Raw genomic sequence first — 26,770 nt, 5'->3', positions numbered from 1 at the left:
GTGTCTTATCGCACTCATACACCAAAGACCTTCAGGGCAATCTAAAAGTGGCTGTGGAAAAATGAAAAGGGCTGCCATATTCTGTCACGTTGGTAAATATAATGGCTCGGAGTGTGTCGCTGGGTAAATAAATAAACTGCTGTGTGGGATCTAAATTATCAGCTGCCTTTCATTGTGGAATATCAGATGACTTTGAGACCCAACCGAATATTGCACTACATGAGCAACACTGACTCTTTATCATGAATCCACATAAATACATCATTCAGGGAAAATATAAAAATTGCATTTGCCGACACTATAAATACACGCTGTATAACAAAAGTCAAGAGCGTAGCTTCCTCTGGAGGGACAGCATTACAGGCGGAACACATTCTTCTGCTCAGTTTGATTTCCTCACTGAAATGGCTCTAAACAGTCTTCACTCAGTGTGTTCGCGTCGAGAACATTTTGAGAACCTAATTGTGATGAACTGCATAACATAAATGATCCCACTAGCTACCGTAGGGAGGGGCTGCAATCTCCAATATAACCACTAGATGTCCCTAGATCCCCCACACCACACCCATCAACTGTGTGTAATGTGAAGTGTTGTGGAAGCTGACCTGCAGGTTGAGTGCAGAACTCCACGGAGATCTCTCTCTTATCCCTCTGTTCCAGTTGAAGCTGCCAAGGCACCTGATGCGGCTGCGCCACAACCTTCACCTTGTAAACAGTCATGGGCTTCAGGTTGAAAAATTTATATTTGTAACCCCCGGCCTTGATCATGTCGTACTCTGCACCGTTGAGGAAGATTGTGTGACTGTAGTTGCTGTTGCTGGGCATCCAGGAGAGCTCAGCGGACACCTGCGTGATGCTGTCCACCCGCAGGTAGTAAGGTGCCACCACCACATCCTTCCCTACGAGCAATGTGCACCGCAGCTCGTCTGACGGGCCCCGGTCAGTGATGCTCTGCACTGAGATGCGGTAGGTGTTTGTGGCTAGATTGAGCTTCTCAATAAGAGACTTTGTCCTGCCCCCGTAGGGGACACTCATACGGACCTCCTTATCCACCAACACATTGTAGCCACTGATGGAGCCCCAGCCTGGTGGGAGCACTGGGGGATCCCAGCCAATAATGACACTCTTGGCCAGTTGTTTAATCAGGTTGATGCGGCGGGGATAAGGCACAATGTCTTCACCTACTTCATCAATGCTGACATCCAAGGTTCCTGTCCCGTTGCTGGAGGAGCCCAGGAGGTCCATGCCCAAGCTGCTGGTGCTTAGACAGTCTGGTTTACTGTCAGTAAGCAGGCTGCTGATGCCTGTCCCAAGCCCCCTGCTCACCCCCAATCTCTGAGAGCCCAGGCTACTGTGGTTGAGGCAGCCAGGTTCCTTAGCTACTGTGTCCCTGTGTGGGACAGACGATGTTTCCTCATCTTGGACAAAATCCACAAAATTAGAGGGGACAAGCCCCCGCTGGCCATCCAGCAGCTCTCCTGAAAAACAAAAGGGAATAGTGATAGTTAGTAATATGGGGATATTTGAAGAGACGCACGATAAGTGATACTACACCTTCATAGAATCCATCCTCGTCCATCGTCCCGTAGACGTAGAGGTACTTCCCTGCCACTAGGGGGAGCTCTGCCTCAGGGTGCTCATTCGGCCCATCATACGGATTGTAGCTACAACACAAACACACATACACAACAATTTTTAACTTACCAAGTAATAATTTCATGTATACATTGATATATATATAGAAAAAATATTTAAAAATGTGACGTTTGTTTAAATTTATGGTATAAATCTTATTTAGGTCTTACAAATAAGAGGTGGGCAGAAGAGAACAGTGAGGATTGAAAGCTCTGGCCCACTTTCACATATTTGTGCTCTGAGGATTCCAATTATTTTTTGTGCTGACAGGTAATTTTCTTTAGAGATAGAAACACTGAATCATCTTTAAGACCACAGCCGATCGTTCTGTGAGAGAAAGAGAGAAACCTCAGCTACTTGTCCCTGTCTACTCTGAGTAGCCAGTTCATTGTACCGAGGATTTCTGTCCACTTCTCTTGCTGTTGATCATCTCGTGGAGCCCAATCGCTGTGATCTTAGCACAATTATAGTTGGGCATTTTATTTCCAAAACAGAGCCCAAAAAATGTATTTAAAATGATGAAACAGGTCTCAGAAAAATAAAACAGACGTAGTGTGACTCTTGGGGGAGTATATTCAATACTGTGTGTTTTTGGTGGATACACACCTGTACCGAGCGATACACAGGCGAACCTTCCCTGTGAACCTTGGTTTAGACCTGGTGGTTGAGCTGAGCTCTTTGTCCATCTAGAGGCAGCAGAGAAAAGCACAAATATCTGGTGTTCAAAAGTTTCCTCCTGTGTTTAATTTGCAGGGAAGCAAGAGAGAGAGATTTGTTTCCTGTCAAGAAACTTAGCATGTCATTTTTGGACGCCGCAGTCTCACTAATTTGAACGTTTATATCACCGGCGAGCGCAAAACAAACGTGTGACTGTAAAATAATGAAAACCCTTTAAAAGGATTTCCTGCCTTTGAATAAGGTGACTCTCCACTTTCAAAACTGTAATGTCAAACCAACAACACAGTATGATATCTCATTATTTTCACTAGGTCACCTCATGTGCAATAAAAATGTCTGAATCCCAAATCTTCGCTTGCGAGAGTAAAACCAGGGAGCTCTTGCATCTCCACCGGATGGATTTAGACTTGTTTAACACAAACATGTCACATGGACAAAAATAAAACAGATTTGCATCAAACTGATAACCAAACTTGTCAGTTGACGTTTCTGACATGCTGATGGAAGTGAACGTAAGTTGCCACAGGCGTGAAGAGGGGCTAACAGGAGCAGTGGTGTTCTTTCTCTGCTGCCATGATTGAGATAGTAACAGATGGCAACTTTTTGGGCTTCAACTTGTAATGAAGATAACGTTAATAATGGGACAATGTAATAGCTAAAGAACACCATCACATTTAGATTGGTCCCCTGTAAGCCTTGCTGTCACCATGCAGTTCTGTCAGCCATGCACTATGGATTTTCATGGACGAAATGACTCATTTTATGCTATTGTGCAAAAAAGAAAAGAAGATAGATAGATTTGTGTCCCATGTCATAAATGTAAGTATCTTAGCGGGGATAATGGGACAACTGGAGAGAGACTAGAAACACAGCAGAAGAAAAAGAGCCATGATGGGAGGCGGTCTGCATTTATTAGGGGAGCAAACTGGGCTTTCTGTTTCTGGCTTTAGCCCGGCTGAGAGGCTAACATGACAACAAGCTACTGCTGGCAGCCAGAAAACAAAACAAGACCTTGAAGGCAAGCAGGACCAGTCAGAGTCAGCATCTCACAATGACCCTACCACTCACACACACTACGGGGAGAGCTCTTTTGGCCATGTTGAGTTTATTTATATGTTGTGTTCAATATTCTAGTGATACTCTAAATATAGATGGAGAAATGCATCATGAAGACACAAACGGACACTGGTATCAGATACCTCCGAGAGGAAAGCCCTCGCTGGGCTGCTGGCTCGACTGCGAGTGAGGAATGTTGGCTTGACAGAGAGGAGCTCCGGCTTGTCTCCACTGATCTGGAGCGGTCGAATAAACTCAGATATCAAAGATTTGCTTGTTGGAGCCTCATTTCCTGTGGATCAGACAGAGCTTGTCATCCAAACCTCACATCAGAGTGCAACAGAAGTAATATCAGAAAGAAAATCACATCACTAAAGTTAAGGGTTCACCAAAACTAGCAAACGTATCCCATACAGAAAGAGGGAGAGAAAACAAACAGACTTCTGACAACTGAATATTAAGTTAACTACTTCAAAAAAAAAAATAGAAACAGAATCCACTCTTGTGCCAGGAGCTCTCACATTACAGAAACAAAACCTTTATTCAATTGCACAGCTCTGAGGTAATAACTGGCTCTGTTATTGATGGACATGATGCAAAATGCTCTATGTCAAACGTAACTTCACATATCTATTTTTTGTGAACCAATACATAATCTAAGAAAGAAAAAGTTCTATATTTTCTCCCAAATATTCAAATTTGACAAGCTTCTCATCAGTCCCCCACCTTTTCCTGTGGGTGCAGCCAGTCCATTGAGGAGCTGGGACAGAGATTTGTTGGGCGACCCCGGAGATTCACACACAGTTAGAGGTTCAGTGCTGAGGATGTCAAACTTCCCTGCCTGGAGCCGGAATTTCTCCAGCTCTTTTGACAGGAGGTTAAACTGCTCACTCTGAGTCCGACATTTCTCCTCCAGCTCACGGACTTTGGCCTAATGACGGTGAGGGAGGGAGGAGAGCCAGAGAGAGGGAGGGAGGGAGCGAGGTGTGAGAGACAGAGAGATAGACAGTCAGACCGACAGGGAGAGACAGGATGGGAGAGAGAGGAAAACAACAGAAGCAAACATGAGGAAACAACAGGATGCTGACTCCAGAGTTCAAATTAATAAAGGAGAACAGACTTATTTGAACAGTGGGTACGTATACGAAGCTGTTCGTCTACTGTCGGCACACAAGCAGAACATGGATTGACATTTACCGCAGGATGTGGTTCAGTCTCGACAGAGACTCATATCCTGAAATGACTCTTGACGATATCGGTATATAAACCACATGCACAACAACAGCTAACACTAATAAGACAGTAAATAAAGGAACCTCTTGCTCTACTGCAGTATGCATCCCCAAACCACACACGGAAATCTTCATCACCAAAGGAAAAACTTCACATAGTTGTTTGGGCAGATTTAAGTGAAATTCCAGGTGCCGCAGTTGGATTTCCTCAGCTGAATTATCGTTTGATAAAGTTTCAATGTGAAAGTGAAAATCTGAGTCAGAAATACTCTGAGGGTCACTGGAATTTATTAACACTGCCCAAGACACCAACGCAGTCTCACTGTAGTTCATGGAAGGGTCACAAAGGTGCATCTATTCAATGTACATGGACACCAATTTCCTTTTTTTTTTTTAACGACACTCACTCATGTATGTCATTCATGGAACGATAAATGTTTCATGAGGCATTAAAGGCAGCGTTCGTTTTGTAGTTTGGAAAACTTTATTTACTCACTGACAGCAGCTTCTTGCAATTAAATGCTATGTTGGAAAATATTTTAGGATGTGGAACAGAGTTCAGGTCTAGTTGAGTGCAGGCACAGAAACACATTTGTTAAGATAAAAATCTGTTGACATGGTTTGTATCATTAAGGTTTTTGAAATGCTGAAAGGGACACTTTAAGGGGATATGAACGCCGTCTCCCAAGGCAATATTGTGTATAGGCAAAAAAAAACATTTGCTTAAAGAAATAGTTCACCCAAAAATGAAAATTCAGTCATTATCTACTCACCTTCATACACGCAGGAAGACAGGTGAAAAGTGCTGGTCCACAAAACATTGCTGGAGTTTCACCGAGGGTGTTTCACCAACCTCACGAACAACTCAAGTGAGTGGAGACCAATTTTCAAGCGTAAAAGGAAAAAAAAAAAATCCTCTGTACCGCTAGTCTGAAGTAATCCAAGTGTCCTGAGGCCTCGCTGTGCCAGGTTGTTTTTGGAAAAGTCGCTGACACCATTCACTTCAAGTGTTTACTGCAACACCTCCAGTCTTGGAAACTCCAGAAGTATTTTGTGGACTGAAAGACTTCACCCGATCTTCCATTGGTTCCATCGTCTGTTTGTGAGGTTCCACTACTGCCCCAGCCAGCCTCCTGATGCCCATTTACTTGTTTTGTAACAACAGTAAGCGCCATCATTCATGTGACACGGTTAAACCAGGCTGTGACGAAATTTGTGTCCATGTATGTGAATCAATACATGAGGTTTTGAGACTCGACACAAACTGCAGTGAGACTGGGCTGAACACACAGTGATGCAGTGCTGCCATTTCTACGCTGCTCCGTTACACATCAACACTTCCATGCACATTATTGCTTCACATAAACATGCTGTTAGAAGAGGAGGAATCCCTGAATTCCTGGAGTAGAGCTGCTCTATCCACACAGAGCAGTGTTAGTAACAATAGCATCAAACAGCTCTGTACTGTTTGGCAGGTAGTGAAACACGTGCTGGATAACTACATGCAGTGACAAAGAATCACATTTATCACTGTTGCATATGATTCTTTGATTAGTTACACATGAATATCGAAGAAAACAAGTTTGTATGTTGTTGATTTGATATCACTAAGTCTTCTTGATGATGTTTTTTATGTCGATTTTTTTTTTTTTTTTGTATTTTCAAAAAGCTTTTATGCCATGCAAGTATAAAAGCTTGAAAATGCAATTTAAAGCATACTCCTCCCCCCCCCCCCAATTCTTCTATTTGTTTAAATGTGCTCTTCCAATTCGTGGAATATGTAGAATCGAGGTCGGTCAGTCATCATTAATTGACGCTCTTGGATATTCTGATAGTTGAATTTAGGAGTAGAATCTTTTTCATCAATTGTTAAGTGAGCGCAGCTGAATTTTTCTTTATGATCAAGTGAAAGAGAGAGACCTCTAGTTTTTTTTTTTTTCTTCCTGTCAGTCAGTTCAAAAACAGCCTCCTCTGGTGAGTTTGCTTTGATGGAAAATGGAAACAGGGCTGAGAGGGTGGTGGAGCCCAAAGAAAGATCGCTCTGTGAAAGCTGAGGATAGTTTAGAAAAACAAAATCCAAAACCTACCCATTTGATTAGTTAATTTTTGTGCGCTTCATGTAACCTTTTCGTATTGCTTGAGTGTATATCATATTCATCATAGATGGGAAACTGAGATCTGGATTGCTGAGTATTTTTGCAGTGTGGTATTACATCATCTTACCTCCTGGCCTAAAGAATACAAGGCAGTACTGTGTACCCTCCTGACTACACGGTGAGAGATGTGAAAATATCAATAAAGTGCATAGATAAAAACAATTCTGAAATACCTGCATGCTGTCCAAGTGGTTCTGTACACACATGAACACACAGCCATACAGTGAAAAGAGATGTAGAAAAGAAATAAAGCACAATTACACATGTGATCACTCATACACAGCTTGAAAGAAAAGCACTCTTCAAATCGACCTCAGCTTTGAGCACGCGTGTGCACACATTGCTACTAGAAAGATGAATTTATAGGTAAACAAGGAGTACGTGTGGCTATGATAAATACTGTAAAACAACTTTAGTTCATATGTGTTTATAACAATTTCAATGATCAATACTGTAAAAGGAAATTTAGGCAAGGATTGGAAGTTTGATTCAGGAGAAATTAAAGGAGAGAAATAATAATAGACATATCTGCCCCTCCAGTCCCCTCCCTTCCCTGCCCCCAGAGTCCAGACGCTCACCTCTAACAGATGGACAGCACCCTCATGTTCCTTTTTAGCCTCAACCTGAGCCTGGGAAACACAGGTGCAGCGCTTCAGTTCACGTTCAGTAGTGTTGCAGTTTAGTTTCAGTTTAAATACCAACCAGTGGTCTTTGCAAACATAGAGGAGGAGGGTTCCATTCACTGGTGCTGAGGGGGAAAACGCTTGACAGCTTCTGCTGGGACTCCTCCGATGACTCGAAACTTATCAAATGAGTTCCCTCGGTGCTCGGTGTAATCATTGAGACATTTCCAGCTTTAGCTCACTTACCTGAGAGTTTCTAAACCAGAGGTCTCAACCTGCCAGCCAGCAGGACCCTCACCAACAACAGCTGGTCATCTCAGCCTTCTATTTAAGGACTCATTTAGTCTTACAGCACATGCAGCCATATTTAGTTGAACATCCAGTTCCCTCGTTTTTGAATGGGTTGTCGGTTAAATCCCCGAAACCAGTTTTAGTTACTGTAGCATTATCTTATTTTATTTTCTTCTACTGCATAAAATATTTCCATAAACACCCTATTCATGAGTTTTGAAGCGTTCTCGTTGTCTTAAAAACAGGTGTTGCTGACAAATGGCTTGATAAGACTACAGAGGTTTTTGTGAACATTGAACTTAGCGTTGGAATCAGACGAAGAGGAAAGCTTGTTTTGGATACGTTAAAGTCGCGCGTCCGTGGTGTAGTCCACTCAGCCTAATGTTAGCTTCACAATTCTGAAGAAGCTGTGTTCATTTGTGAAGATTATGTTACTGAACGAATCACAGAAGACTTTTGTTTGCCTCGTTTTTGGCCATAATCCAGTGTTAAAACCACGGTGATGCTTACATACCTACAAACATCCATCATCCCTGCAGCAGTCTATTCTCCAGGAAAAGAATGTCATCACTCCAGTAAAAATGGAGTGGCATAATAAGAACAAATGAGAGGATAAAGAAGGTGGTTAACCTCGGAGTGTATTTCAAGTTTTTTTCTCCTCGACAAGTGATCAAGTATCCGTCCCTATTCCCTAGCAACCGGCGCCCAGGTGGTTCAGTCTGAGGCCACTGACCTCCTGTATGTTAATTTAACTGTTCCGCCATTGTAATCACCCGTACTGTGACTGAAACCTGGGATCGAGATTCACTTTTTGGTCTGAACCGTATTTTTCTTTGTATTCCTATAATAAACTGAAGATACGCTCGGGTATCATAGAACCACTCGATTGTACAGAAACGTATCGTAATACTTCTTTAGGGAAGTCTGAATATCTGTGGAGAAAAACAAGTGTTCCACATGAATATGAGAGCATCTGCGAACAATTTCATGAATCTACTTTGCAGGCAATTAATTTAGGAGAATGCAGAGAGTCTGAAGGCAGATAAGGCAGTAATGAGCTTCTGCTAATGGAAGGAAAAGCTGAGAACTCTGCCTGTGAGAGGCTGACTGTGAAGTTAGAGCAACACTGCGGCAACAGCAACACACACAGTTTCAGGCATTGGTGACAATTCCTATCACCTTCACACTATCAACAATCTCAGCCACTGCTAGACTTGCTTTGACGTTACAGTAGGCTCCAGTGCACAGGGAGGGAGGCCCAACCATCAAATGGCCTTTTTGTTTAAGCAAGCCTCTAAAAAGTGTCATATCCACTCTTGGATTTGAATGTGTGATTTGCTTGCTTGTGATAAACAAGTTGGAGGGCTCCTGGAATGTTGGCTGAAGGACGGCGTTAAGCGGACAGCTCTAGTAGTGCCAGTGATTGAGTGTCACAGTCTATTGAGAGTGCTGTTTCTCCTAATAATACAATCTTTGAGTTGACGTTGTTGGACTGCGTATAAGGAGAAGCACTTTGATCCACAGCACTAGCTCATGCTGGGCAAACATGAACACCAAAAAACCCTCTGGAGCTGCTTTATGTAACCTGAGTTTGCTTACCTTCTGAAGAAGGTCAATCTCCTGCTGCTTTGCATTGAGTACAGCCAAGGCCTGCTCATGCTCCAACTCTAGCTGCTGCCTCCGCTCCGCAGCCTCGCGCATATGCTGTCCGCAGGGGATGCAGGGTTGGAGAGCCAGGGAGGGAGGATTGTGGGGGGTGGTGGGGTGGGGGGGGAGCATAAAGAGGGCTGCTGTTAGTGGAACTAAAATCCAACGGCGCTGAGCCAACACAAAATGCATCTCAAGCCTTCGACTCCACACTCAAATACAACACAGGTGTTACATGGGCTCACACATCTCACACACACACACACACACATATACACAAACACACACACACGCACACACACACAAACACACACACACGCACACACACACACACACACACACACACACACAGGCTGGTTTACAGTGTACTGAGCTTTAAACCTTTAAAACAACATAAACTATGCCACAGAAAATGCCACGTGACAACAGTTTATGTCAAATGGTTCGCTGCTGGGATCAGATCAAATTTTGCACAAAAGTGCAATTATGGATGAGATGCCTTACTGTGTGAACAGGAAAACTGCACCGATCTACAGTCAGGTTTGCTGCCCCCTTTAGGTAACACAATACCCGTTAGAAGTCTGGTTACTGGGACCATTAGAAAAGCTGTCCTCAGCGATGTTATGTTTGCATAATCAATAGAGGGTTTTAAGTTACATGAAAAAGGGTGAGCAAACTCCATAGCGTGCTCACTTGTCGTGGTCATCCATAACAACAATAGAAGCCATACAAAACAAGGGCTCTTCTAAAGACAATATGCCTGTGTCATCCAGTCACACCACTGCTCCCACTAGAAGTGTGTACTGACAGGTGAAAGAAGCAAATGACATCATCATGCCAATAGAAATTAAGGTCCAGGATAGGTAATGTCAACGAACTGGTGGGTGACATTATCATCACGTCTCTGTTGTCTCTTCTTCCCCCTCCAAGTGTCTTAAAGCCAAACTTTGTCCAGCCTCATGCAAAAATCACATTCCACAGTGCTGTGGTCTTATAGCCAGGTGACCATTCGTACGTCTGGTAAGCAGCCCACGGATAGAGGTAAAGGATAAGCACAGCCACTGAGGTGGACAAAGCATTCAGAATGGGACTGAGTGGGACTGCTTCCTAACAGATAGACGTAGCAGTGATACCTTATAATTCTAGCAGGGGGAGAAAGGGTGAGGAGGGGAGTTACAGGTCAGGGAGGGTGGAGAAAAACATGAAAGGGTGCAATAGGAAGGGAAATGGGGAGGGCAGACTGCTCCAAGCTTCTACTCTTTCACAGCTCCTGGTCAGACCTCCAAACACGACACTGGAAGGCAACAGACATGTCAGGGACGTTAGACAGTATAGCGGAAGAAAACCGATGGAGGCAGAGTAGCACAGTTAGGAGAGGGGTACTGGCAGAAGGTAAGGCTCCATAAAAACACCTGAATTAGGATTCCGGGACGGACGTACAACTAGAAATGCACATGACAGAAAGTGGGCTCATGCCTGCTCTCAGAGCGGAGATTCTCACCTTGAGCACCTGCTCTAGGTTCTCCAGTTTGCCTTGGAGCTGGTTCCTCTCCCACAGGGCTAAATCTCTCTCCTGCGTCACAGCACCAAGGGTATCTTTAAGCTGGGCATAGTCAGACTTCACCTGTACAGACACAGCAAGCAGGGAACAAAGAATAACCAAACTAATCAATCAAACGAACAATCTTCTTTATTTAGCCGTACACTCAGTAACTCTTTGATTTGAGCTTAAGATGAACTTGATGCTCCTGAGAACAAACGAGGACGAGGACGAGGACGAGGACGAGGACGAGCGCGTTGGTTCAACTGAATGTGCCACCCCATTCATGGTGGTGCCGAGTCCAGAGTCCACATGTGGATTATTGAGCATTTGGCTGGAGAAAGAAGATTATACCGGAAGATGTACTTGAGAGTTTGTGAACAGATGTTTGGCTGTTGTTTGCCATCCGTTGCCATTAGCTTCAAGCTAAATGCATGTAGCAGCGTACGGCTGGCTCTTTCTGCAAGTAATTCAGGGGAATGGGAAGGACAGTTTCATGAACTCAAGACACCCATTTGTAAGTACTTTTTGAGTGAAGTGTTGCCTTGACAGTTCTGCCCAGCCTTTTACCAAAAGAAGTCCTGATTACATTTAGAGTTGCTTTTCTGAGCAAAGGTCTGACATGTGTATTAAATTTATTTTCTTCCCCATAAATAACTTTAAAAGTAAATATTTTTTAGAAACAAACTTGAAACCTGCAACCTCACCCAGCAGGCCTCTTTTCCCTGTGTCTTTGTAGGTCAAACACAGGCGTAATCAATAACATTAATTATAGCTCTGTTCCATTTAGGTGGACAAGGCCACTTGTAATGTTTATGCTGGCTCATTTGAACGGCCGTGACACTAAATAGGACGTGACCATCATTAATTTGATCGATACCGGTGTTCAGCTACCACACGCCACACCATGATGGCACAAATAAAACCTATTTGAGGCACTTTAGACTAAAAGCACCAGTGTCGGCCGGGACTGCAGCATGGTAGGTGCTTGAGTGACAATTTAGTTAAATGATACATAGCACTGACCAAATGTGCCATGAAGGAGCTGATTAGGAAAATATATAGTGGAAATAGTGTTGCAGTGTCAGCATCTTTCAAAAATAACAGCTTGTTAGACAGCAGCTTCACAAGTCATAGAGCCAGCTGCCTCGCATCAACTCATGAATATGATAACCACGCACTTGCAGCAGCTCACTTTGGCTCCTGACTCCTCTCCCGACCAACTATACACATGAATTATCTTCTCTTTGATGCACCTCAACAAAAATGAATTATAATGAGCTTAGTAACGGTAGAACTGCTGTATTGGATTGGACACAGCTGATCCAATTTTTCTGGTATTCGGTGAGCTTTTCAAGCACTATAAAAAAAGTATTTGCTTTCATGCCAGCCAAATCATTCCAAACGTTTAAATGGTTACAAGCCAGATGTAAGAGCTGCCTGATTCTGGTCATAATGGCCTTTAAATATCATAATGACACGATATGGGTAATGGAGAGCATGATTCACTCACTGTGGACACAGACCAAAGCATAAATAAATTATTCATGCAGCACTGTTAACCATGCAAACATTAAGTATTCAAGAATAAAGAAACTGTTCATCATATTAACACCACTGAGGTCTCTGCTGCTATTATGGATATCTGCAAAATGTTTCAGTCTGTCCATTTTTGCTTATTTTTCACATTCTGTCTCCCCACTGTACTGTTGTAATAGCAAACAGCTTCTTAAGGACCCCTAATGGGCACCAAGGTGACTGGTTCCTGCAGCTACAATGTGGAAAGGCTTCATCCTCAGTGCAGCCATGATTGACTAATTACTGCAAGAGGACGGCGTTTCAGCAAACAGCAGCAAAGCAAAACACAAAGCAGCCATTGAACAGCCCCCATACAGTAAAACCTGACCGTCAGACCAAATGTAGACAGAATGAACTGATTTATGTAGACAGAACAAGCTATAATGGATTCAGCGGAAACAGGTCTATAGACTATTATTGTGAGAGGGAGGGGCCCCCTCTGCAGCCCCTCCTAGTTCATTCAGAGGCGATAGGGATCAGAACATGGGGGTGTAAGCGAGGGCTAATATCCGCTCTGCCCTGCAGAGTGCTGCTCTCATATCCGTCAGTGTGATAACAGTTCAGGATAGCTGCTCCAGGAGCAACCCCAAGTCCTGATAAGACATCCACAACCAGCATCCCGCCCTCCATCAACCCCAACAGCTGCCACCTGCCAATAAGCTCCTTCAGGAAATTGATTTTCTGTCCATCGGGAGAGACCTTGAGCATTTTTTTTTTGTTGTTGATCGAAAAACTAAGAAGACTTTTGAGGTTTTGGGGTTGAAATGGAGGCTTATTTTATGTTACAGAATCATTTCTCTTGCTTTGGTACACAGTTTCAGAACGAACCAGAAAGTCATTTGAGGGTTTTAAGGTAATGCTTCACCCTAACACTTTAAAAAGGCTGTCTTGTGCTGCATCACTACTTTGACCCTGCAGAATGCAGAAAGAGCCAGCCACATAACTTGAAGCTAATGGCACCCCATGTCGTTTAACTACAAACAACATCAATACCATCCAAAAATGTCTATTTACACACTTTGAAGTGCACCATCTGATATAATCCATGTCCTTTTCCAGCTCAATAGTGCACAAACAGTTTAATTTGAGCAAAAGACACAAAACCAGTAACCTTTGCGGTTCTACGCTACCATGAACAGGAGCAGGCGACAGAAACTGATGCCACAAAAGTGTATGTGGATTTCTGAGCATAGATAAAGCTAGATAACGAAGATGTGACTGGATGGACTGTTTGGACAGTGTTGCTGTTGTCTGTAGTTGGAGGCCATGGGACGCTATTAGCTTGGAAGTTAATGTTCAGCTTCAGGCTGATTCTTTTTCACCCTGGAGTCAGAGGGAAGTGATGCAGTGGTGATGTCGTTGTGAGCCCAATGCACCCATCTGTGAGTACTCGAAAGCCATTTGTAGGTTAAGTATTGCAGAGATGCAGGGATACAGATCTATGCTAACAGCTCCATGAGGACGGTGGTGTAATGCTAATGGCAGAATGGAAACTTATAATACACCGAGGCAAATTTAGATACATTAAGTTCAGCAGGGTGCCCCCCCCCCCCCCCCCGCCCAGTCTGTTTGGCTGCCAAATAGCAAAAACAGAGCAGGTTCCTTAAGAGTTTCTGTCCTTACAAAGGCCTCGAGGACCGTGCTGTTTCAAGCAGAAGAATAGAAAAGTAGACCAGTTGAGAGGTAACAGCAATAAGTTGGGGGGTGGGGGGGGTTCAAGAATTTTGCTTAACTAACAGGGTCATTGTAGTTGTTCCAGGTGACCATGAGCCTAATTGACGTCTTTCGGCCCTTATACTGATAATGCTAGTATGCTAATGTGTAGTGAATTTTCATTGGCATTTTAGATAGTTTTTATGACTTTACACATTGGTTATTCTACCAGGTGTAAACTCAGGTTAACTGGCCAACAATTGCTGCCAGCGTCTGTGGAAACCGTGTTTAGGTGTGTTAACAGGTCAGTTACAGCACGGCTTGACATGACAAGAGCACACAGCTGAGAAGTGTAAACCACATCCTTGTCCATTTCTCTTACCTTCTCATACTCAAATGCCTTGTGGCTGTTGTTGAACAAGTGGAGGCTCAAGTGCTTGTTCTCCTGGAGAAAATCTTGAAGCTCATTCTCCTGAGTAAAAGAAAGGAAAGAAAGCCACGTTTAGAGCCCATGGAGTCACCATGGTTCCCTAACGTTAGCCTGTGAGCTATTCACCTGAGGTTCCCGCTGATTTTCAGTGCTATCCATTCTAAAAAAAAATATACAATTTGACAATTTTTCACAATGAGGAACAGTTTCATTACTTGAAGATGGAAAAGCAATAATCTATGGAAGAAGGCATTTTATTTCTTATCTGTGTGTTCATTATTCTGAGGGCCCCTAAGTACTTAAACCCAGCAAGGCTTATCTAAATAGGCCAATTACATATTAGACACACAGGCCAGACAATGTCATACGATACACTGACTTCTATCAACAGCTCAGTTTTCATTATTTTCTAACATAAAAACATTCATATACTACATAGACTAAATATCTTGAACTACAATATCAATACACTGGTACCAAATTGATATTTTAATGAAAACAGCTGTTTTAACAGACTGCCATTACAGACATATTATACTGACACATTACTGAGTGTACAATTGTGTGTGTGTGTGTGTGTGTGTGTGTGTGTTAAAAAAAGCATTTATATAAGAGGGTGCTTTGTCCTTCTGTATATCACGTGAAACTGACACAACAGTGCAGAATATACAGATGCAGTATAATTGCTTTTTGCCTTTATAGGTGTATTTATTCAGTTATATATACACATACAAACAGAAAAGAGCCTACTCCAGGTTCCCAAACCGTTTCTGTCTGGTATAACTGGAAGTACCTTCGGGCCCTTCTGTTAATTGCAAAATCTCTCATCACTATTCCACACTCTTCAAAAATCCTCCAGACGGCATCGTCGTTCTTCTTCTACACATTTCTTTCAGTAACGTGTCTGCACTCCTTTTCCCTCGCAAATCTTCTCAAAGTAGCTTGTTGTTTTTGAAGTGCCGCTCTCACTTAGTTGTGAACGTTCAATTATTTATTTCAACATAGTAAAATAAGAAAAAAATAAACTGAGCAGCTTTAAACAACCACTACAATAGATTTGTGTGTTTATGAGGTGATAGTGAATGCACCATATGGTTGCTCGCTTTTGGTGGTGGCCGGCGTTTTACAGTGTAGTCAAATTGATCTACTTTAGTGTGTAATGTGTCCTGCAGGGTAAAATATTTTAGTGCAGCAGGGTGACAACGAGTTGTTGTGCAAATGCGTCCATACGAGTGTATCCGCGAGGGGTCGCTGTCTGTAGTGCTAAAAATAGAACCCAACCAGCAGAATGGAGCTCCTTCATCTGATAGATTATATATACAGTAATTTAGTTAATTTACCCATCACTTGGTTGTTTTGTCGTCTGAGATTTACACAGAGCATTTGGTAGATGGCAAATCAGACCCTGTGTCCTTCTGTGCCCCCCCCCCCCCCCCAACTGCTTGGAAGCCTCTCTTCTACTCTGTTTAACCAAACAGGGTAAAGTGTCTTCTTCCAGGGAAGGTAGACCCGTTTGCAGCAGCCAGCACATGTGAGGTGTGCCCTGGCTGCAGTATGAAATGTCTGCTGGAGAGTCTTGTGTGATTTGAAATTCTCTGCTTCTGCAGTGGCGTGTGGGCCAAGTAGCTCATGCATGATGCATTTCCAGTAAATACAGTGGTTCCTAATGGCTCTGCTCCCTTATGTTTTACTTATGAAGGATGCTTCCCAGGGCAAGTGGAGACAGGAGTAAACATAGAAAACTAACATGTATGCAAAAGTAAACTTGTTAAGGGACAAATGTTAAGATCTTTTCTTTGCCTGAGTGACACATGTTAAGCATAATAAAATAAGCATGAGACCTCTGGTAAACGCACAAATGACTACAGACAGAAACGGTCAATTATTATGGAAGATATTTTAAAATGTCACAATAGGAAGATTTCAGTTAATGAAAGATGAATTTCATTTAGTTGTTGGGCTTCAGGCTTTGTGCACTGTGCACACTGCTGGTCACACTTCTTTGAATAAAACAAAGACATAATTAATGTTGTTAGTAAAACCCGCTCTCCTCACCATAACACGGCAGATTTTCTAACGTGAAAAAGCCTCGTCTGGGATGTTGCCAACGGACCACTCTCAAGTGGTGTGTGTGTGTGTGTGTGTGTGTGTGTGTGTGTGTGTGTGTGTGTGTGTGTGTGTGTGTAGGTATATACAGTAGAAGTGCACTTAAACCCAGCCTGAGAAGACAAGCTCAGACAGTTTTCATACAGTAAACATAGGGGAAAAACACATGATGCTCCTGAATATGGAGTGAATGTTGTTTTTTTTAACCCAAAAAGCTGAGCATAAAAAAAGCTTATAGCAGAACATTGTGACTCGCTATTGAATGACACCTGAAACACAAAAACCCTCTGAGCTAAATAGCGAGCAAAAATGGCAAGGTTTGTGAAGATTCGCACCACATCATAAAGCAGGCCAGCTAGGTTCTCCTGGGGAGTAGTGACAAAAACATACAAGTATGTGCACAACGTATAGGAACATTCTTGCACGTTTGCCAAATGGTTATGGAAAAAGTTGTGTTTTTACGTGACGACAACCAAATTAAAAAACAGAAAAGATATAAAACCAGGTATCCTTATCACATGTAGTATCAGCACATCCTGTTATTGTCTTACGTAATAGTATCAATACTGAATAATTTGTGACCTCCGCTCTAACAATCAACAGAAATAACTTCTGGCCTCTAATATGGTTTTAATATGAACTGATGAGCATTGATTGCAAAGGACAAGCAGCCACAAGTGAACAACAGCCTGAAGACGGATCCAGAGTCACAAACACACACTCACATTTAAGATCTGCTCTTTTCCGTTTATTGCATTCCTGTCACATCCAAAAAACGTATTGGCATTTGAACCTGCATCAGTTGTGTCCATTTTAATGCTTCCCGTATAAGAACTTGATTGCATTGGCATTTCTATTCATATCCATTGATCCTTCAATTCAGGGCTAATATGAGCTGGATTTGCCTCCAGGTGTTCACTCTGAAGGACAAACAGCCTTAGTAAAACACTGGCCTTGTGCTTTACTGTAACACTGTCGTGAGAAGACAATGGGCTGACTTTAATCTAAACTTGTTGTTGATAGAAGCATTTCAACATGTCTGCCGTCCTCATCCGAATTTTTGGAATCGGGCTATGAAAGCATACACATGATGGTGACAATGATGCACCAAATTGTCTTGAACGCAGACAATCAGCTGTGTCTTTGTGTGTTGCTGCTTTACAGCAGATCAGGATGCGTCATAATCCCCTGGCAAGACACGTTCCCACGGAGCGAGCACAATGGTGAAGAGAATCCCATGCAGAACACACTGTGGCCTATGTCGAGCTGTCGCCAGCATTTCCCAGCGTTTTCCATGCTGATTGCGATTTAAGATAAACAGCAGAATAAAAGTGAGAACAAAGACAAATAAACTGCTTTGTTGAGTCTACAAACAGAGACTTTCCTTCCACTAATATGCTTTGTGTGTACCAACAACAAAGCAGCTGACTCCATCTCCTTTCTAATAAAAACATGGCAGAAATGTTTTACCTCAATCTAAAATACATAAAGTAACTAATACATCATCACTTAAACGAGGAATATGAGAGGAAGAGATAGTTCAGTACCAGGTTGATGCCAAAATTCAGAAAACGGAGTTGTGCGAGCTTTTTCTATGGTAACAAAAGTACGAAAGGTGCAGGATCAGGTGGACAACGTGATGAATGTCGACACAAGTGCAGGTGCAGCACTGAGTCCGCTTGTCGGTTCGTGAGCAGAAAAACAGAGAGCGAAACTATGGAGACAGCAAGAGTTCCACCAGTGAGCTGCAGTGTTAGCAAGGTCCAGAGAAAGAGAACAACTGATCGATACATCACTCCTCCGCCACTCTGCCTCCATCTGTATGTGTACAGTTGAGGCTATTAGAAGATTAGCACATGCTAAATATACATAATAAATAATACATGCTAAAACACATTACATGTTGCGCTTGGAAACTGCTTAAATGAGCAAAGCCCCTAAGCTTGCGACCACCTCCACCCAGACTCACAGGCTCTGTTTAAGCTGCTGTAAAGTGGACCAACTACAGTCATTTTAGTGAGAAGCTGGATTTGACCGCAATAGGGGCAAGTTTTATTTTGAAATTCATCCATTTATTATCAAGAATCATCAAAATTCATAGTACTGGTACAAGAAGTTGTATGATTTCTGTCTTTTCCACGTGTGACAATCAGGAAATAAGAACTGAAACACCTTCCTTTAACACGGTAGGATAACGGCGGTCACTCCCAAGCTGTTCTTTTGCTAAAATTCAGATTTTACATATGTAACATTGTCTGACAAAATTGCCATAAACATATTTTAAAATGAAATATGCTTTGATTTTGGCTGCTTCTCCATGTGAAATCACTCAGAGAGAACATCAAAAGCAACAGCTCGCTCACGCTTTCTTGCCTCAGCTTGCAAACGCAGCCTTTCCGTTGACAGTTACGAGGAGCCAGAACATTTCATTTTATTGAATAATGGTACAGTGTGTAAGAAAATAATTAGCTCAGCGGAGCATGTTTGGAGGCAGTTGTGTGTTTCTGTCCAGACATGGCTTGACTCGGGCCTGCAGGGCCAGAAAATTGTGTTTAATCTCAACACGGCTGACAGATGAATCAGCTGTGCCATTTAGCACATGAATAAAGCAAACATTTCACCCACCTACTGTCTGTTCTGTAGACGCAGTTGGTGTAAGCAGCAACATTTGCTCTTATTCAGTGTGGACAAGAGCCAGCCAGTCACTTCTGTGCTAATAGTTAGCTCCCCCCAGATCATGAGATATTAAGTCAGCACAGGACCTTTGACCTGTGTCCTTGTGACTACTGGCGGCGAGCTCACAGACTAACAACGGTTTTATGGGATTGACAGTATGAAATGATTGAAATACAAAAAAGTACTTCAAGGTACATTTCAGGGATAAAAAAACACACTAGAATTGAAAGTCAAAGTTTTAACCATGCAGCTCAACATATTTTCCTTCAGAACTTGCGATGCTCTGCAGCCAGGCACTTCACAATGTGATGCATGAATGACCAAGCAGCATGGAAGCCTCTGAAAGGAGTGCAACACTTACAGCCAGCGACAGAGAAAAGAATGAATCTGTAATTAACCACATTTTTGCTTTTGCTCCTCTTACGCAAAGAGAACTACTGATCACCCTTGTATCAGAAGGCGTGTATGCGTGTGTGTGTGTGTGTTAACAAACAGCTCAGGAATGAAAGCTAAGCTAATGGCAGGCATCCCTCTGCAGTTACTGAGCTAGCCTTGAAAGCTACACAGTCCAGACCCTCGAATTGTTGAATCTGGCTGTTGTCTCAATGACTATAGATCTTCGATTAGCACTGATACAGTAACGTGTTTGAGCGTCACTTGCAAAGCTGATGCTTGTCACCATGGCAACAGGTTTCAAATGTGAGCAGAGTCATACTCAGCTGTTGGTCTGTAGTTATACATTTGATAGCCGGGAGGGTGGAGGTGCCAGATGGCGATGCAAGTGTTTACTGTCACTCAAACACTCACTCAGACTAGATGAACTCACCCAAGGAGACGTGGCGTTAACAACAGCAGGAAGTCAAATACTCGGTACAAAAATATTCCTGTAACAATCTACTAACGAATGCATTTGATTCTACGTGTGCTCCCTTTAACCTGAGTGAATTAAGAGGGAGAAAGATTGAGGAGTGAGCGAGGTGAGCCAGATTCAAGCAAACAGGGAGTGACATTAGTGTCAGCTCGTCATCCCCTCACAATAGCGTTCATTGGTTTTGTCTGTGTTTGCGTTTCTGTTCTCAGGGCTCAGTGCAGGACGAGATAAGAGCTGTGCTGCGACTGTGGAGACCAGCCTGCCATTTCTGCATGCCATTTGGGGACAGTTCGTCCTTCGGGTAGCTTCCCCCGGCCTCGCTCAGCAGACTGACAATAGGCGAGAAGGGAAGTGCTGCTGTGGGCTGCGAACGTGGGACGAGGGCGAGAAAGGAAATAGTCCTAATGGAGTGTTTATTTGGGGCTGAGAGCCACACACAAAGACAGCTCATCGAAAGAAGAAGGCTCCAGGACTCCAGGGCATGAGGAAATGGATTCAAAGGGTCTAAGACCAAACAGTGCCGTTTAATGACTGTTCCACCCCTCCAGCTAACTCCTTTCATTAGAAAACTCTCACTGCAGGCCACTTGCTCTTATACACGTTACAGACATGTATGGTGTTTACATACAGCTGAAATTCAACTCTATGAAGACATCCCAGTCACACAACATTCAAGACTGTTCATAATGAGAAACTGCAGGCCTTTTACGTATAAAAACTCACAGATTCTCAGTTTGTATTCTCAACACTCACCAGGCTGCGAACTAAAACTTCCAAATTACAACATAATTCAATAATAGATTTATCATTCTGGTAAGTGCAGTGGAAATACCACAAATATCGTCATATTATTCATGGTGTGGTGGATGCTGGATGATTCCTTTCTTCACCATTACCTGAGTGTACCTCCTGTTTAACCTGGACTGAGCTTTCCTGTCAGCAGCAGCTCTCAGTAAGAGTTGAGAACAAGACATAAAATTTTCAAACCACCACTGAAAACAACGATGAAATGGGTCACTTGGGCCGCTTCAGACCTACCCTGTTTAGTCCAGCCCAAAATTCCAGGTGTGTAAGCTTCCCTGCACCACAGCCCTGACCACTGTCAGACACAACCATCCGAGCCTGGTATACGTGAAAAATCGGAACTCAGTTCCTTTCCAAGTGAGCCACGTTTTGATTTACTTCGGCTAACATTGTGAACAGAACTTTATAAAGCATCAGAAGCAAAACACATTGCATTACAGGTTAAAAAGGGATGCTGGTAGCTAGAAAGAGGAAGAGCAAAGTGTACTTGTAAGTTTTAAGAGAAGCTGAGGAGAAGCTGCACAATCATCAGATAAAAGAGCCGCTCTGACACTGTGGTCTTCATTATTCCAGTCCCTTATGTTCCATTTTACTTTTCGCAGTTCCATTAATGTAACATTGTGTAATGTCATCATTAAAGCTACAGGAACAATCACAATATGCTACTGTCGTTGTCTGTGTCAATGTGATTGGCCCTCACACATTTTCTGTCTGATAGATGAACAACTCTCGGTTCTGTTGGTCGGCGTAACACAGGACAGTGTGAACGCTCGCTGAACCCGGTGACCACCGTAACATAGTGGCAGCTCCCCCACAGATTCAGACCAAAGCACACGACATGAAAATGTATGAAACTGTCCGTATGAAAGCCTGCTCAGGTCTGGTTTAGCCCTAAACTCTGCAACTCTGCATTAAATACGTGTCTTACAACATATCGCAGCTTTTGATGATCTTGCTTTGACCTTTATAGTTTCCACTGTAAACCAGCATTTTTGCCAACATTCAACATACCTGTTTGTATACATTATGCTATCTACTCCCTCATGTAACATTAGCATCAGAAATATGGTTGTTTACTTCAGCTTCCAGTCTTCTTATCTCCTTTGATTGACAAGTGATATCCTTTATAGGGCATTGATACAACCACGCAGCCGGTCATGATATATAAGCCTGTGTTCCTTACATGCATCATTCATTTGAAACCTGAGCAACTTTGTGCAACTCCAGCAGGCTTGATGACATTTCTGGGGCACTGTAAGAAAACATCCTGCGAGATGCACCTAGAACTCTGGATGAAAATATACAGTACGACTTGTTTAACCTTTAGTATGAAGAGGACATGTAGATGAACTGTACACATAAAGATAGCCTCAGGGATGGAACCACGTGCTTATTCATGTTTGCATACATCAGGGCACTACACACTGCTTCTTTTTTTGCCAAAATATTACAAAACAGAAACACTCCAACTTGCATCCAAGTGCTCCTTTTTTTCCACTTTCAGTCCTCCCTATCTGAGGAGCGACAGTATCATTACAGAGCAGCACTCGTATTCTCAGGGGACAGTTAAGGCTCTCAGGTACAAATCAATTTCAGCCTCCATCCTTTCACTCAGAGGCCGGGGTATATTTTTGGAGCACTTACCAAAGTCTGACATGTTTGATTCTTTTTCTTCACCTCTGCCTCTAGTGCTTCACACTCCTTCCTTCTGGTGCTGATCTCAGTCTCCTGGGGAGAGAAAAAGAAAGCATGAGATGGCTGCTACGGTTTGTCACGAACAGAAGTTTCCTGAGAGAACTCGGTGAGAACAGACAGAAAGAGAAGGAGCATTTCATTATTTAACAGTGTGTGTGTGTGTGTGTGTGTGTGTGTGTGTTCTTGTACTTGCTACATATTGAGGACTAGAACATGTATTTAACCAACAGAGTGAGGACATTTTTGGAAAGTGAGGACATTTTAGCCGGTCCTCACATCTTCAAAGAGCCGTTTGAAGGTCAAGACTTGGTTTTAGGGTCGAGGTTAGAGTAAGGTTCTGGTTAGGTTTAGGGTCAAGGTTAGGGTCAGGCAGTCAGTGGAGATGGTTAGGCTTAGGGTGAGGGGCTAGGGAATGCATTACGTCAATGAAAGTCCTCACAAAGATATAAGTACAAGGATGTGTGTGTGTGTGTGTATACAGAAAAAGAGATTTCCAGAAATTAGATATTACAAAATGTTTTTGTTGTCAGAAAACAGATGAGATGAGTGATCAAGGTTCAAATGTTGAGCATGAAGGAAGAAGCAGCGCTCGAGGAGTAATTATCAAACTTAAGCCTTTATCCAATCTGGTGGCTCAAAATCTTACATGACCAAAACCTGAAAGCCCTCAGACCACATACCTCAGCCCAGGAGGAAGCTCTATCATCAAAATCCTCCTGTAATAGCTCCTCTGTATCACTGCTCCAGAACATGATCCATACCATCTCTAGGAGTTTAATACTTATCTCTTGAATTAACATAATTTCTCACCCAAATTTCATGTAAATACACATTATACCAAAAGTAGGTAAGACAATCCAATCAAGATGATTTCCTGAAGCCAAAAGTTCCTCTACAACCCCTTCAGATGGCAAATAGATGGAAGTGAAGATCCAGGATCTTGACGCACATCACCTCCAAAAGGTTTACCACTTTGTAATTGAAATACTCCTTGAAATATGGCCTATCTTTCCATAGAATTCAAAGCAAATCAGTGCTGTAGTTTTTGAGACATTCTGCTAACAAGCCAACAGACACACACAGTGACCCATTAGCTCCTTAATAGAGGTAATTAGAGGTCATCATGCTCTGTGTGGTTCATTGAAGCAGTGCTTTGAGCTCATGTTTTAGCAGTAAAGTTTTATTCTACCGTTTATTGTGTTTTCTCTGTCAGCCTGCCCAGAGACACCGGATGGAAACCATCAAACTGCTCAAATCTGGTGTAGGGCTTCTTGTACCTGTGAGATCAGGGCTCTCTTATGTGCAAAGTCCTTGACAGATAACCATAATGAACGCAGCTGAATTTGACTTGACAATCACAATGCTAATACCCAGGTGTACTGTTAACCTTCTCTGCTGTAATGGGTCAAAACTGCTGCCTTATCAATTTGAATATGACCTTTAAATACTCATCCAGACTGAACCTTATCTAGGCCCGACGTGTACTGGACCTTCTGTCATCAGTCCTATAACGTAGGGCGGCACCTTCATGGGTGTTTAAATGCTTGCTATGATTCCATGAAGCTAAACTGAGCTGATGTTAGCTGAAATCACAATGAGAAGAAGTTCCCCTCCTCACAAAATAAGACTCAATCAGCAAAGATTTCTGTGGATGATGACTTTAGTTGTTTGGAGGACGCATCATCCCTGGTAGCTTCTCTCTGGGGACAGACTGCAAGAACTGGGATGTCCTCATCAAAGACGAGTGGATGTTCAGTCCTTCTCTCACATCAGAAATTATCATTATTTGGATAGATTTCCTGGTGGCGGGGGTTGCAATATCTTGCACAGCACTGACAGTTCAAGACACATGAAAGTGTTACATTTGTCTCTGTAGCCCTGCAAGAGGAGCATCCTCGTTATCGACAAGAGTATAAATGCAGCTGGATATGCAAAGATTAGCGTAGTGCCCACACACTGCTAACACGGAACCACGGATCCCGGAGCAAGACTAAAATAAGCACCACAGCACGCGATGCATACAGTGTGTGAACAGGAATGAAAGTCTACTGTATCATCCCAGCGCTCCCAGCCGGGTTTGACTTTGAATATTACTGGAATCCTGCTGACTCCTCGACTGACCTTTGAGTGTCGACTGTATTTCATAAGACACTGAGCAATGGGGTCAGAGAACTGGACGAGCAGGAGGAAGAGGAGGGAGCTTTGACCCTCTCGTGATCTGTAACCTTGAGGCGGCGTTTCACTTCCGCCAAGTGACAGTCGGTGTGATTAAATCTTTGTACTCTTATCTGTCTGCACAAGGACTGTATGTGTACAAGCAGCCGAGTATTCAGGCTGACAAGGAAGGAAAAGTGTGATTAAGTAGTTGTTGTAATTACCGGTATGAAGTTATGATTAAGAAGTTAATTTGTGTTTGTATAGTTTTCAGTGTTTAGTCAAAGACAAAGCTGAGAAATCAATTATAAGATGAGGCTTTCTATGCCTGCGCACCAGCAACAGCCATGGCCCAGATGCTCTCTGTGCTCAGGTTGTCCATCTGTCTGTCCTATTCTTGTTAACCCCGTATCTGGGAATCCCCGAGGGAATTTCAGCCAATTTGGCACAAGCATCCACTGGGACTTGAGGATGTGCTGGAAGATTTAGTTGTTGAAAGATCTTGCTGTCACTTCACGTGAATACAATATCTCAGAAATCCTTTGAGGGGAGAGGGGAGCATTTCTTCACATCTGGCAAAAAGTTTTTGGTTGTAAGATGCCAAAGGTCAATGTCACTTAATTTGATTGTTTTAGTTTGGCAGAATGTCCACCGGGACCAAATGATGAACTGAGAACTTCAGGTAGTCAGAGTCAAGGTCAGTGGGACAGGCACCCATCCCAGAGGTATAGAATCACGATATGCTAGTTTTAGTTTGGGAATGTAACCGAATACAACTCCCAAGTCAAGCTGAACTAAATCTAATTACAATATTTTCAATTTTCATATTTTCAAACTTCACTTGACAAAAGAGAGAATTTGAACTGATGTCTGAGCTCTGTGTCAAGTATCACCAAAAAAGACACAAAGCTAAACAACTGTTCAAGTAAATTCAGGTCCCAATTGTGCTGTTGCAGATCTTTGTTATAGAATCTCTGAGAAACTGCACAATTGAACTAAAAAAGTACACACGTATACAACATACAGTACACTAACATGTTGACACGAAATGAGTTCCTCACATTGAGTCACACAGAGCCTCCACAGACAGCTTGTCATGCCCCATGTGGGCTGGTACCTAATGTATACAGCTTTCAGAACCAGACGGCTACGACACTGCCTTAAAACACACACGCACACACACACACACACACACACACACACACACACACACACACACACACACACACACACACACAGCTCTGAGGCCCATTTGTTTGGAGCACATTTGCCAATGTTCAATTAAAAATCCCTCTGATAAAAGATTCAAATGGCTGCCATTGTGAGTAATGAGCTCCTGTAGAAGTGAAGAGGCGTTTACTGCACAGCAGATGAAGACAGATGAGAGAGACCATCCCCTCAGGCTGGAGCGAGTATGCCTGCCTCAGTGGCACTGATGCAAATGCATGCGCAGCTAAAGCGTATCCACGGTGATCTATGCTACTTCCTCGTCTCTTACTCACATATGCAGCCACAGTTTCACGTTCTAGCTAATGGTGAAGCATGTTTAAGAAGTACTGCCATCTCAAGGTTAAACGCCTCCACCACTGGTGTTTCTGCATAACATTGTAATGCCAGACTGAGGTTGACCTTTGACCTTTTGGGTATAAAATGTGATCCCTCTGTCATTTTATCCTATTTGTGTGAATACTGTCCTAATCAATGCATGAATTCATAATTTATGGCTGAAAATTTGTCCTGAAAGGTCACAGAGACAAAAAAAAAGAAGTTCTTTCTTGTGTCCAAGTGGATGTTTGTGCCAAATTTGAAGAGATTCAATTCGAGGTTGTCTATCCGGTTTGTTCATCTCCAAACAAGCAGTTGTATCTTACTTAACAGTCCACAAAATAAATAATTCTGTGAATTCTTGAAGTAAAGGCGTATGGGACAAGAGTGAGGGCTCGAC

The 26,770-nt window shown here is 42.9% G+C and overlaps 1 protein-coding gene across 15 annotated transcripts in view; it reads right to left on the bottom strand.

Annotated features, from left to right (window-relative positions):
* The window catches only part of rimbp2b (RIMS binding protein 2b), an 85,536-nt gene that overhangs the window by 17,094 nt on the left and 41,672 nt on the right, over positions 1-26,770 (bottom strand). For 11 of the 15 annotated variants that reach the window (XR_015116640.1, XM_086207295.1, XM_086207294.1 and 8 more), the window contains 11 exons: positions 22,621-22,704; positions 14,472-14,561; positions 10,820-10,942; positions 9,271-9,375; positions 7,336-7,386; positions 6,931-6,951; positions 4,096-4,300; positions 3,513-3,661; positions 2,242-2,321; positions 1,555-1,664; positions 606-1,478 (listed from right to left, as the gene is read on the bottom strand). Coding sequence is in view for 14 of the 15 variants with exons in the window: in XM_086207295.1 (XP_086063421.1) it covers positions 606-1,478; positions 1,555-1,664; positions 2,242-2,321; positions 3,513-3,661; positions 4,096-4,300; positions 6,931-6,951; positions 7,336-7,386; positions 9,271-9,375; positions 10,820-10,942; positions 14,472-14,561; positions 22,621-22,704 (1,891 nt within the window). In the remaining variant the exon portion in view is untranslated. Of the gene's footprint in view, positions 1-605; positions 1,479-1,554; positions 1,665-2,241; positions 2,322-3,512; positions 3,662-4,095; positions 4,301-6,930; positions 6,952-7,335; positions 7,387-9,270; positions 9,376-10,451; positions 10,588-10,819; positions 10,943-14,471; positions 14,562-22,620; positions 22,705-26,770 lie in introns of those variants that run through there. The other 4 variants (XM_086207298.1, XM_086207299.1, XM_086207306.1 and 1 more) reach the window with 2 other exon arrangements.

Source organism: Aulostomus chinensis, chromosome 6 (assembly GCF_037954235.1).
Source record: "Aulostomus chinensis isolate RoL2024-O1b breed Wild chromosome 6, RoL_Achi_v1.0, whole genome shotgun sequence".
Classification (NCBI taxonomy): Eukaryota; Metazoa; Chordata; class Actinopteri; order Syngnathiformes; family Aulostomidae; genus Aulostomus; species Aulostomus chinensis.
This window is presented reverse-complemented; position numbering and strand designations above follow the sequence as displayed.